Raw genomic sequence first — 13992 nt, 5'->3', positions numbered from 1 at the left:
AACAGTTAGGAAAACGTTGCTAAAGACATCAGCGAGCAAGAATTGCAAAAATCTTTGGTGGAAATAGTTAGTTGGACTTCTAATGGTTAACCTGACAATAAAATTTTTGCTAATAATAACCATTTTTAGAGAGAAAATTGTGTGTGTTACTAAGAAGCCCTTTTGAAATAGCTTGCGCACGAAAATGACGCAGCCAATGCATACGCAACGCATACCTCTAATTTAGAAATATTTTAAATTTTTCGTTTTTTAATGACATGCGCAAATATGAGGTTAAATTAATCCAAATATGAATAATTAACAAAAGTTTTAAGAAAATGGCAATTAAAAAGAAAAAAATGCAAATGATCCAAAATTTAGATTCTTGGCGTTCGTGCACGGTTTGGTCGAAGTTCTCAGAAGGTTGTTAGCTTGAACAAAATGTTCCACATTTTAACTGAGATCCTGTCTTTTTCAGCTTTGTCATATCGTGAAATTTGCAAAATCTTCGATGGAATAGTTATTTGGACTTCCAACAGTTCATCTCACCGTAAAATGAGGCAAATAATAACCATTGTTTCCAGTGAAATTTGGAGCAGAAAGGGTTGAAACAAGGCACATAATGTTCTTGCCAGCTAACAAAGTTTCGGGAAGTTTGACTAAAGCGTAGGCGAACACTTGGCATCCAAATCGTGGAATATTTAGCGTTTTCCCTTTTCAAATGCAATTTTTTTTGTAGTCCTCATCAACTACGCTTTAGCCAAATTTCCTGAAGTTTGTTAGCTATAGCAACATTTGAAATATTTTAGTTCTAGCTATGTATTTCAATTGCTTTTTACCTGTGTCATTTACATGCACAAGCAATGGCTGTTTATTAACACAATTTTCATTCAAAAATTTTATTGTTTGTCAAAACCTAACAGTCAGTTGAACCAATGGACGTGTAACTAATGCAAACTAAAGTCTTAGCAAATCTTGCACGCAGGTAACTTTAATGACGTTTTCCTAACTGTTCAGATTTTTTTATACACTCCGTAAAGTCAAATTTTCAAAGAAAGAAAGATTCTTTAATAGATTTACCTTTTTTCTTTGTAAACGTATAAGCACACGTGACACACAAAATGTGCTCAGACGAATTCTCCGAAGTAGTTACACTTAGCACTGCTCCATCCGAGAAATCGTTCTCAGTAGATGCTTCCAGTGGCTTGTGCTTCGACTTCGTCACACGTCGTCTGGACGGACATCTGAAATCACGTTTCTTACTACTAGGTGATTCTCCATCCCCAGACAAATAACCAGGTGTCAGCGGTGTTGCAGGCGTGCAAGGCGTCGAAGGAACTTTGGCAACTACAAAATGCACTTAGCACTTAGCATAACGAAAGGAAATTTGTGGAAATTTATTGGAAGCTTATTTTTTGATATGTTCAATAAGCAAATGTAATCAGCAACCAACTCGTGTACTCTACGGGGGGAAACTTTGTTAGGAAGTTTAAACTTGATCAACAACTCTAAAATGATGGTTTGCTCAGTTTCAAAAGGACAGTGAAATAATGGAAAAGGGTTTGCAAGGAGAGATTTTCATGGATTTTAAATCATCATTCATCCGAAAGAAACATCAGTTGAAACATATATGGCTGCAAAATCACAGTCGATAATTGCCCTTGTTTTAAGTGCTGTTCAATGCATTACAAAAATAGGTAAGTGTTACGTACATGCGGGCAGCCTGTGAAAGTTCTGGCCATAAGTAGATTTATAAAACTTTTTATTTTTTAACAGTCCAAAGCGATATTTTTTGATTTCCAGCAATTTGATTGGCTGCCTAAGCAGCCAGCTTTTTACGATATTTACCAATTGGGTCAAGTGATATTTTTTTCGCAATGTCTTTGTTGCGAAGTGAAATGTAAATTTTAAATTTATTTGAAAGCGATGTAAATTGAACGAGTAAGCAAAGTGAATTCACAAGAAAGTTATCATAGCGAGAGTGAATTTTAATATCCAAATGAATCAGGGTTTGTTAAAAACAATGCAATTTAAGTCTCAACATATTTTTCGCAATATATTTGTTTGCGAAGTGAAATGCAAATTTTTCAAATTGACTTGAAAACAAAGTAAATTGCTTTAAGTGCCGATGAAACGAAAATTTTGCAACTTAAATTATGTTTGAAATGACTAGAAACTTTGAAATGACAGTTTAGTTTTTAAAACAGTTAATGCACATCTCTTATTATTCTCGGCATTTTGACGTTTTTGTTATTTCCAATTTATACAACTTGTGAAGTCATGTTGCATAATGAGCTCCCACAATGTTTCCAATACTCTTCAGTCTCCTAACAACTTTAGAATGATACTAGTAGGCAGCATTTTATACCATTAACCACTTTACAATGAAGGAGACTCCGTCCTTGTGAATTAAACTATCGGTAAATATACCTAATAATTTTAGTTTTCATTATGCAAAGTGACGTCACAAGTTCGAAATAACGGACAAAGCAAAAACCTCAATATCTCAAGAATTAAAAGTGATATGCATAAACCGGTTGAGAATGTCCATTGTCATCTTAAAATATCTCTTGAATAAAAGTATTAATCAGATACCAAAATTTTCGTTTCATTGGCACTTTAACGAGTAGGCGAAGTGTATTGCCTTAGCCGCTTTCGAGACCACGTGAAAATATTATTTCCGCGCGGACCTCGAAGCCGGAAAATAGCATATATATATATATTTAGGTCTTTACCGAGACGATGAACTCGCTATCTCCAACGCTTCAATGAAAATCGAAGCGTGTCTCATCTTGATAAACAAACATACCTGTGAGATCTGGTGGATAGAACGTAGATATAAGTTTATTTTGAATTGCATCGACAAGGACGAGATAATTAAGACTGCCAAACGCCATTCTAAACAGAAAACATAATACGACGTCAAAAATTTCAGAATTTAGGAATGTGTGTCGACCAATATGCACTTTGAGCCTGCAGCACAACAAATGAATCAAGTTGTTTTCCTAAAAATTACTAGCACAAAAATTAATAGTCAAGTAGTTTTCCTAAAAATTTACTTAGCACAAATTAATCCACTAACAATTGGTCTTTAGCGCTTAAGAAAAGAAAGCTTTTTGTATCAAAAGTTTAAATCATTACTAATGTTTTACACAGTAATAATAAACGCCTGCTCTGAATACATAAATGAGAATTCTTACGGCGTGGATTGTTCACAAAATCCGTCATTTTCTAAGCCAAAAAACTATCGTCACGCCGCAATTTGCACACAATGCATATTGGGTGACAAACATTCTTGAAAAATAACATGACCAAAATAGTGAAATGTGTAACTTCGACTAAAGTTATTTAAAGTGCCTATTTATGAAACGAGCACTTAGATAATTAAATTAGATTTGCATTGAACAGAAATTTTGATATGACATCGTACTTTCTCCAACAGTTTATTCATGTCTCTTCATTTTTGACCTATTGAAGTTTCTGTCCTTTCCAATTTATCTAAATTGTGACGTCATATCGAATAACGCGTTGCCGCAATGTTTTAAACACTTTTCAGTTTCCTAACAACTTTAGGTTTAAACTAATAGGCTGCATTTTATGCCATTAACACGTCATACTAAAGGAACTCTGCCCTAAGTATAACATATCAGCAAATACGCCTAATGATTCTAGTTCTTATTATGCAATGTGATATTTAATGAAGGTCAAGTCATTATTTAACTGGCTGATATTGACAAAATACATTAAAAAGATAGTTACTACATGACTATGAAAAATCCCATTGTTTTATCAGTATATTGACAATTACAATCACATGACCAAGAACATTCCCTATGTTTTGTCCGTAAATTGAAAATTATAATCACCCGACAATGAACAATTCCATGGTTTTATCAGTATAGTGACAATAATAATGGGACGACTATGAACAATTCCATTGCTTTTAAAGTATTGCAATGATTACAATTAACGATGAAAGAAGAAAGGCTAAATACATATAGTCAGGGGCGGATCTAGGTATGTCAAATCAGTCACGCGACATATGTTTATAGTTCAAAAATTATTTATCAAATTTAATGATTACAATTTTTTTTGATCATTAAATTTTCGTTCTGTCATCGTTTGGATTTCATCGTCAAAATTCTGTTTTATGTATGAAAACTTATACAAATACCACCTTAGTAAACAGATCAGTAGATAAAAACATATCTGGAATTATATTAACTGGCTGACTGACAAGCGGGATGGCTCGACTGGTTCGACCGATAACGGAGTTCAAGAACGCTTATTTAAGCCATTCCATTGGTCAATAGCCAGATCAGTGGATGATCTGGAATAATCTCGATGGATAAGCGGGGTGGCCGGACCTATAAGGGAGAGCAATTGCTATCGTGTAATTGGTTCGTTTAAATTTTTGTCTTACTGTGATTGGTTTGATCGATTTCGACTGATAGCCAACTGAACTAACATAGTCAAGCTCACTCTCTGAATTGAATCTTTGATCGTTTCATAGTAATTTTCTAAAGCATGATAGAAACCAAACTACAATCAGATGGAGTTTATAGAAATCTTTTACAAATTCATATATTGATATGAATGCTGCTGTCCAAAACTGTGAATTTTTTCAAGAGGGTGAAAAATTTATGGATAAATTGTAAATGCTTGGCAAAGACGATCTCGCGAGGGACATTTCAGTCATTAAAGTAAATGGTTTCAACCCGGAAGTATCGTTTCATGTTTGTAAATAAAGATTGTCCAGGTTGGTATAGTCCTGAGAAGGACGGTTTTTGTTGTTGTTGACTGACGTTTCGACAACCTTAGCGGTAGCCATCTTCAGAGTCAAATGAGGAGTAAACGTCAGGTTAGCCGTATTTGTTATCTGGTTCTTACGTCATTGTAATGTGTGTACAGGAAATGTGTATTGTCATTGTGAATTAGTGTGAAGTGAAATATTTTTATTTTTAGTTGTGATGTGTGATTTAGGTGTGATGTTTTTAGTTGTAATGTGTGGGTGTCAATTGTGTATTGTCATTGTGAATTAGTGTGAAGTGTAATGTTTTTAGTTAATCGTTTTTTTGTATTGTGAATAAGTCGTTTGTAAGGTGCCGGTAATTGCTGTGATCTGTTCAGGGGGGTTTGTTCCAAGTTGGTTTCCAACTTTCTAATGTAAGCCGTTGTCTATAGTCAGTACTGTAAGTAATGCATTTTGCCGAGTCCCAGTCGATGTTGTGCTTTGTGATTCGGTGATGTTCGGCAATGTGATTAGTTTTGTCTTGTTTCTTAGTAGCTCGTTTGTGTTCAGTAAGTCTTATGTTTAAGTTCCTGCCAGTTTCCCCGATATAGGAGGCGTGGCAGTCGGAGCAGTTTATTTTGTAAACTGCACCTTGTCGTTCGTTGGGTTGTTCTTTGTCCTTTATGTTCGTTAGTACTTGTCGTAACGTTGTGATTAGTTTATGTGCGACACGTATGTTGTATGGTCGTAAGATACGCGAGATAGTCTCAGACGTACCTTTGATGTAAGGTATCGTTGCTGTTGTCACTGAGTTGTTCGTTTCGTTGGGTTCGTTGGGTTTGTAAGTGTTGCGTTTGATAAAGTCAGAGTTATAGTTCTTTTTGTAAAAAACACGTTTGAGATAGTTGTTTTCGTTGTGTAGAGCGTCCGGTGAATCACATATGATTTGTGCACGTCTTGTTAATGTTCTGATTGTGGTGGCTTTGTGCGATGTAGGGTTGTAAGATGATTGGTCTAGTAGTCGGTCAGTATGTGTTGGTTAAACTGTTGTTCGTAGTTTTTGATTGTCATGTTTTACCAAACAGTCGAGAAAAGGAAGAGTTCCATTTTCTTCAACATCTTTGGTAAATTGCATGTGCCTGTTCTGTTTGTTGATGTGAGTGTGAAAGTCATCAATCTCGTCTGCATGTAGTGCTGTGATTGTGTTATCTACGTAGCGAAACCCAAAAGGTAGTGCATGTTTGTAAGTCGTGAGCGCCCGTTCCTCTATAGATTGCATTACAATTTCAGCAACTACAACAGAAACGGGTGAGCCCATTGCTGTTCCATGTAATTGTTTGTAGTGTGTACCTTTGTACTGGAAGCAAGTCGAGGTGAGGCAGAGATCTAGTAGCTCCATAATATCTTCTGTCGGTAATGGCAGTACGTCCGTGGTGTTTGTAATAAGGGTTGTTGTACAAGTAAGTGCCAGATTAAGCGGAATACTGGTGAACAGTGATTTTATATCAAAAGACACTAGTATATAGTTGTCAGGTATTTGTATAGTGCTCAGTTTTTTAATGAAAGTTTTAGTGGATTGTAGCTTGTGATTTGATTTGTTTGCAAGTGGTTGTAGTTGTCAGTCATTCTGTGGTTCGCCTACTTACGAACTCTCAAAGTACTTGACTAAACATAAACATTAATGGCATTAAGCTGTCCTTAACTGCAAATTTTCACTCTGATAATTTTTGCTTAATCTTTGGCAGAAAAAAATTTTAAGTTTTTCTCAAAAGGTGAATTTGCTGGCACTGTATGCGGAGATGGGTAAAGGGTTACAATAAACTTGCATGGTTTGAAGTCTAAGCTTTTCCATAACTATGAACTGTCCTTTGTAGTACCAAATTTCTAACTTAACGCATTACATAGAGGTTTGAATGGGGGTCTCTAGGGGGTCTATACCTGACAGTATGGTAGAAATTTTAAAGACTATGACTTTTTTGGAATAGCATTATTGTAAAATAAAATTTACGTTCCTAGACATGCTAATGAGCCATATATATTTGACATGATAATGAGCCTAAATATTTGGCAAAACATTCAAGTATTGTTCACGTAAGCAAAATGTGTTGTTTTTACGCAAAAACGATGCCCACAAAATACATTTTGTATTGCTCTAAAACGCTGAAAATGGCATTTTGAAGGCTCTGAAAGTCAAAGTTTCTCAGGGGAGAATGCCTCAGACCCCCTCAGGTGCGGAGCGCCTCTGACGTTTTATGACTGATGTTTGAAAAATCCTAGATCCGCCCCTGCACATAGTCTATACTTAATAAAGGTTGATTGAATGATGATGTCATTGATAAAGACAACGTATGTAGCATTGTGTTATAAAGTAACACTGCATCCTGGATGATTGCATGCATTTTGCCACTAACAACTAACAATGTTCGTAATGTGAGGTGCAAGGACGTGCATTTTGTGTTTTTTTTTCATTACTCGCCTGAAGTAGATATAATAGCAATCGTTCAAAAAAATTATAGCAGCTCAATTTTAAATTCGAAATACCTTCAAAAACACAACTATTGGCTATGTATTTCAAACAAATAAAACTTGAGAAATCGAGTTGTCTCTCAAGTATTTGGAATTACAAACATATGCAAGGAGCTGCAGTAGTTAATCATATGATGTACCGTCAAGCCACCATTGATATAATTAAATTTTGTGATCACATGAAATGCACATATCGTTGAAAACCTTGTTAGTTTTAATTCTTGCCAGTAAAATAGAGCGCAAACGATTGATATAAAGGCAACAATTTTTCATAAATTCAAAATTACATTGTTTGTATGTTAGATTCAGCTCAAAAAAATGGTGCAATGATATGGAAGTTGGATTGTACTTTTTGTCAGGTTACATTATAGATGGACTGCTAACAGCTACTTACAAAAACAACATCAGACTAATAGAGATTACAAATAAAACAAGAGGTGGCATTGATGACAACTTTAAGGAATGCGAGTGTTGGGGGGCCAAATTTAGGTCCCAGATTTATCACTTATTAAACACGAAGTAAACAAATGATATTTTTGCCGTCTGCTTCGAGTTTTGGATTCTTTTTAAATATACTGTAGTAAGTTCTTTTTTGCTCTTTTGTACAAGCATCAAGAAACTTTGTCAATTTAAAGCGATAGTAATTGTTTTTACACAGCTGTTATTAATATTATATGTAGTTTATAATCTTACTATGCTTCGTATATGCTTTAATTAACTATTAACAAAGAAAATTTATGTTCTTCTTTTATGTTTTTTTTTATGTTTTTACAACGCACATATTCACATAGTTTAACCATTTTAAACATTTTTCTGGTATGGATGACAAATACATGTTTTTTGAAGTGTGCTAGCAGTCGAATTAAAGACGAAAAAGATCTTTCTATAAAGTAATGACTCACGGACTTATAATTTACTGAATAAATATAAACGCAACACAAACATGTCAAGTTTTGCAAAATAAAAGTGGTTTAAAACATCTAAAATTACGAGTAAAAGGAAAACATTGTTCAACAACTAGATTGTGATAATATTCACCATAGTATTTACGCATAATATATACAAAAGTCAAAAAATCATAGTCGGCCATTGCAACTTAACATCCGGGAATCGATTTTGTCACGCAAAAAACGCGTACCATATTTTGGACTATAGATTATATTACGATGCCACCTCTAGTATTATTTATAATCTCTATGATCAGACTTACATGCCAAATCCAGAACTGAGTGTAAGATAGCACAACGGCAATGTGTTCTCCATCATATCAATGACACAACACAGTTTTCCTTGGAAGCCAGGAGGCCGCTTGCCGAACCCAGTCTTCGGTCGCCATATTGATTGTGCTGGAAGTGTGGTCACTGACGGTGAAAGTTTGTCAGCATCCGACTTTCCATCTTCATTCTGTTGTGCACTATCTGTTGTCGTCTCTAGCTCGCAATCGACATCGTTTTCCCGGGATTCTGGCAAAACCTCTTGAATTGTATCAGCTTGGTTTGAAAAATCGTTGGCCTCCTCGGATTTCTCAGGGACTATTTCGATTGGAAGTATCTAAGGAATATAAAAGACGAACGCACTTTTCTAATGTTATGTTCAATAACATTACCTAATTGTAATATACTAATTTTAATTAATGTAGCAGGATGATCTAAGAGTTCTTTAAGCTAAGTTTTTCAGAGCTATCATTTATAACGAATAATAGATTTGGCAGAACACATTTTATTTTATCAATTGGGTCAGTACTCACGAAAAAGATTTTCGTCACTGTTTTTTCGTGGACATAAATTGAAAACCGGCATCCATATTTGTATAAGTAATAGTATAGTGTCGACTGCAATTACGAATAAACATGCACGAATGAGTATTTAAACATTGCAAAAGAGCGTTATTTGCAGTCTTTAAAAATCTAACATAAAAGGTATTTAGTGCTGTGTTTTCCTTTGCATCTTTTCATCATTCTCGAATTTTCCATTATTGCAATTGTGTAAATCTTTGTTCATTTACAACTACTTGTTTAAAGTGCCTATATGTCACGAAATTGTTTATTGCTTTAGATAAACGATCTCCAAAATCTGTTATCGACTTTCTTCTTCACATTAATGTTTGCATGCCTGATTGATTTTTTCGTGAGATGTTATTTAGAAAATTTATGTTTCGTTGTTAGCCAATCAAAACAATCGTTATTTAAGTTAAAAAAGTCAAAGAAAACAATATTGCTTTGTATTAAGAAAGTGATCAGTATACCAAACAATAAAAAGTTCTGACAACTTCCGAGGTTTATAATATAACAACGAAGGAAAAACGTGATTTTAAGATACGTAAAATAGGAAACGAACGAACATAGATTCCGTCATTTACATATCACAAACTTCGATATCTCAAAATATTGATGTGATAAAAAATTCCATTACAGTTTTAAGCAATTTTTTTATAAAACAATAAACAGTTTCGTGACATACGCACTTCAAATGTCTTTTTTTTAAATGAGAAAGTTAGTTCACCTTTCACTGTTTTTCAGCCAACCAGATTACAGAATTTACAGTGCAATGACAGACAAACAGCACTGCAATTAACCAACAAATGTCGAGAAATATCTCAAAGTATATTACTAAGCACGTAATTATCCCACCTATTACACACGCTTGCACTACCCATGGTGAGATTACCCGTCCGTAGTAAGCTTCAAAAACAGCGAAGGAGACACACATTTACAAAACAACAATTAGATTGCTCTAATTTATAAATCCTCGGAGAAAACAAACATTACAAGCTTCAAATGTATACGTACCACAAGTTCAAAACTCTTTTCATTATTATCGAACATAAAATATAGCACATTATTTCCAGCGTTAACTAGTGCCAGTGTCCTGCTGAAGACACACAAGTAAGCCATCTGAATGGCGAGAAATTCAAAATCTTCGTCGTGTAATTCATCAGAATTGCTCTCCTTACTGCCGTTACTGTCGGTTTTTGATACTCTTCGTCGTTTGTGAAAGTATCTGTACGTGGGTAAAACTGCGATAAGAGCGAACGAGCCTGTAAATAAATTAATCAAGAGCTTCTTCAAAAGGGAGTTAAGCCAACATGCTGAGACATACTGAAACAAGTATATCATAAAGAAGTAATTATATGAAAAACAAAAACAGAAGGCTTTAGAAAACATTACAGTGTCCTGAAGAAATTTATCCCAGAGATACAAAAATACACTAGATATATAACAAAAATAATGACCAGCAATGGGTCAACAAGAGTTTTATACCATATCAAAAGAAAATAACAAAGGTTTATCAAGTAAACATGATAGAAAAAAGCAACACTGCATGGAAAGCATGGCCATGGAAATGTAAGTACATAAGACAGACAGCAAGCATGAAAACATAGAAGAAGAGAAAAGATATAAAATTGAGTTGCCTCTGCATAATCTTATATTTGCTTATGTCTGGAGAGACGAATAGAGGGCTGTATGTAACACAATACATGACTGGATGTAACTACATTTCCTAATACCTTGGAAGCATCTTAACTAGTAAAACTTAACTTTTCAGAAATTCAAAATCTACAAACAATTTTAAGGAATTTTGAATTTAAAATTTAGCACCGATATAAATGGTTTTTGCTATAACGCTTGATAAGCTACATACACACGGGATATAAGCTACAAGCTTACCCGAAGATCCATCCCAAAATTTAACAGTTCCATCAGCATGTCTAAAAACCGATTTTATAATAAGCAAAAAGTTGTATTCATCGCCAGACTTGGCTTAATGATCCAAACATGTGATAAATATGGACCATAATCACTAAAAGCTTAAAATAAATAGTTGTGTAGTTTTAGAAGATAAAATTTAGGGTTTGCGTAAACAAGTGGTAGAGGTTTTTTTAAAACATCACACGATCAACAAGCAACATATTCTAATAACATCATTCAAAAATTGGATCCACAACAACAACTTTGAAAGCCTGATGAATAAAAGCAGCATCCCTCAACATTTTCAGTCGAGATATAGCGAATCATTGCCTTTATGTTTCAGGATATAGCGAATCCAACATTTTGCATCCAATTTGATAATAGACCTTACAGACAAGCAAAACTATTACAAAACACCGATCACGTTACCAACAAAGCACTTCCTCGTACCCGGTAATGATGAGATCAACTGAACTGTTTTCATAGTCATCTCCAAGCGTTCCCCCGTTAATTGGCCAGTTCTAAAACATATACATTTATATTAGAACCATCAGCAATAAAATTGCGTACCATAGCACTGTCATAAACATCAACAATCGATGGAACAATCAAATATTTGGAAAAATAAAATATCTTAATGATTGACTGGGAGTAAAAATAATGAAAATAGAACAAATAGAGCAAATAGAACAAATTTAAAATGAAAAATTAAAGAATTAAAAGGAAAGCAAATCATTGTACCTCGGAAAAAGGCTTTCTGTTCTTTGAACCTGTAGAGTACAAATCTTCGAGTAATGAAGGTGGACAATGACCAATATAGTCGGTGAACGTAACTGGAGATTCGTGAAGTGAAAACTCGTACGGTATATCATATACAGACAAGCTAAAAAATATTGTTAAGAGTAGAAAGGAATTTGAATTAGAACTAAAATTAAATCGTAAATACAATAAGAATTTTCGTGTTTAAGAAGTGAGTATCAATTTGTGTTACATGAATTTGCAAAATATCATAAGGGAAAAACATGCTCTGATTAGTCGATGCCCGTGTTTGGATTAGGCCATCTAAACAAGGAAATTTTAATTGCTGTCAGGAGAATTTTGAGCATGCCTGAAAATAAACACGATTTTTTGCCAAAGTTGACATGGAGTGTATTTCTGACAGACTAAGTGTGAACTTAAATGAAGATTGGCGATTTTTCTAACTTTTAAAGTCTATAACGTCGCTGTAATTATACGTTAAGTGTTTTTGACTTTGTTGTTTACTAAATTATACAGCTTCGTTCGCATAGGAGAGTTTCGCTTTAAAATTTCTGCTTATTTCAAGAATGAGTCTCACGGTAATGCTTTGCCCGTTATTGTTTACTTCTGTTAATGATTTCTACGATAGAATACAAAGTTGCATAATCAATTAACTACAATATTGCACAAAAATGCCGGAAATTAAGTAGGGATGACGCATTTCACACCATACAATCACACTAATCCACCCATTCTAAGCGTCTACAAATGAAAAACAAATGTATAAAACTTCCTATATCTTTTTGATGAAAGCTCGAAGCACCGAGTTGAAAGCTCAATAAAATCATTTATACACAATCCGGAGAAACTTTTATATATATATAAAACCGTACATCCTGAGTCCCAAGTGCAGGAGTCACCATTCCACTGTGATGATAGCCGGGAGGGCACATTGTTTATACACTTTGTATTTATATATATATATAATAATGGGAGAATACTCCTGGATAAAAGAGCGCTCAAAAAAGTAAATGGTTTGAACCCGGGAGTATCGTTACATGTTTGTAAATGTCGATCGTCCAGGTTGGTATAGTCCTGAGAAGGACTGTTTTTGTTGCTGTTGACTGACGTTTCGACAACCTTAGCGGTTGTCATCTTCAGAGTCAAATGAGGAGTAAATCGCGCGCTCAATATCCCATATATTAGAAGAGCGTAAGATAAAATGAGCGCTCATATAAGTAGAGCGCTCAATATCACATATACTAGAAGAGCGTAAGATAAAATGAAATAAAATCGACAAATTTTTGCTGTCGCTACTCCGAGTTTCACGCCGTAGGGCGATCTTCAGGCAACTGACAGATTATTTATTATTCGCTGACTATGTACATTGATTAAAAGGTGTTAGGTTACATGACAACATGCACTAAAGATATCGGAACGTTTATTTAAAATGTTCTTTTTACGTCCTTTTAGGATAAGTAGTCTTTCTTCAAGGCAAAGACGGCAGGTTTTTTGGTTTTTGTTCGAAAGGTGGAAGTTGTTTGATGAACAAATTGGTGCAACTACTGAGAGGTTAAGCTGAAAGAATTAAATGAAAGAAAATCTTTTCTTCAATGTCAGCATGCTCAGCTCCATCACTAGTAGATGGTACTTCCTCATCGAGAGAACATGTTTCTTTCAGCGATGGCTTATGAAGAGTATGCCAAATAATCTACAAAACTTATATCGAATTTACATATGACAAAAGAAAAATTAACATAAACAAGCGTAAACTTACTTTCTTCGCTTTCGATCGGTTATTTCGTCCTGTAATGGTTCAGGAATCCCAGCCACGTCAATGGTTGGGATAGCATCTTTCTTCAACCTTCTTTTGAGCTTGGCTTGCACGCTCAAATTAAGGTCAAAACAAGAATCTTCAAAATGCGCTGAACACAGACACGAGGTAGAGGAAGCCTCAAAACCCGGTCTATGTTTACGCACAAAATTTACCCATTTTCTATGTCTTTGCGGCTCTGTTTCTTTTTAGGAAACAGATGCATTGACATTCCTTCGGTTTTTGAATCATTGGCGCAACTAATTTGATTAGGTCCGCCAGCAACACAGCGTTTTCCTCCGCGTTTCTTATTAAGATTACTAGTAGAATACGCCATGTTGATATATGTGTTTAACTTTCTACGTCACAAGTCATTAACATACCGATCAAAAAGTTCGCAAAAAAATGCTGAAAATCGTGACTTTGAACGTCCTTAAAATCACTTTCACCAATCCAATTTCAATTATAATTGCAGATTTAAAATCACTGAAACAAGGTCTTTCAATTTAGCTAATA

The 13992-nt window shown here is 34.6% G+C and overlaps 1 protein-coding gene across 1 annotated transcript in view; it reads right to left on the bottom strand.

The window, feature by feature from the left end:
* The window catches only part of LOC124440962 (syntaxin-binding protein 5-like), a 79483-nt gene that overhangs the window by 12785 nt on the left and 52706 nt on the right, over positions 1–13992 (bottom strand). Inside the window, exons 12-18 of the mRNA XM_046991387.1 lie at positions 11667–11808; positions 11376–11446; positions 10905–10945; positions 10026–10273; positions 8448–8788; positions 2789–2877; positions 1060–1326 (exon numbers count right to left, since the gene is read on the bottom strand). Coding sequence (XP_046847343.1) covers positions 1060–1326; positions 2789–2877; positions 8448–8788; positions 10026–10273; positions 10905–10945; positions 11376–11446; positions 11667–11808 — 1199 coding nt within the window. The remainder of the gene's footprint in view (positions 1–1059; positions 1327–2788; positions 2878–8447; positions 8789–10025; positions 10274–10904; positions 10946–11375; positions 11447–11666; positions 11809–13992) is intronic.

Source organism: Xenia sp. Carnegie-2017, unplaced genomic scaffold, assembly GCF_021976095.1.
Source record: "Xenia sp. Carnegie-2017 unplaced genomic scaffold, XeniaSp_v1 HiC_scaffold_20, whole genome shotgun sequence".
Taxonomy (NCBI): Eukaryota; Metazoa; Cnidaria; class Anthozoa; order Malacalcyonacea; family Xeniidae; genus Xenia; species Xenia sp. Carnegie-2017.
The sequence above is the reverse complement of the archived record's forward strand: the minus strand, read 5'-3'. Positions and strand labels throughout refer to the sequence as shown.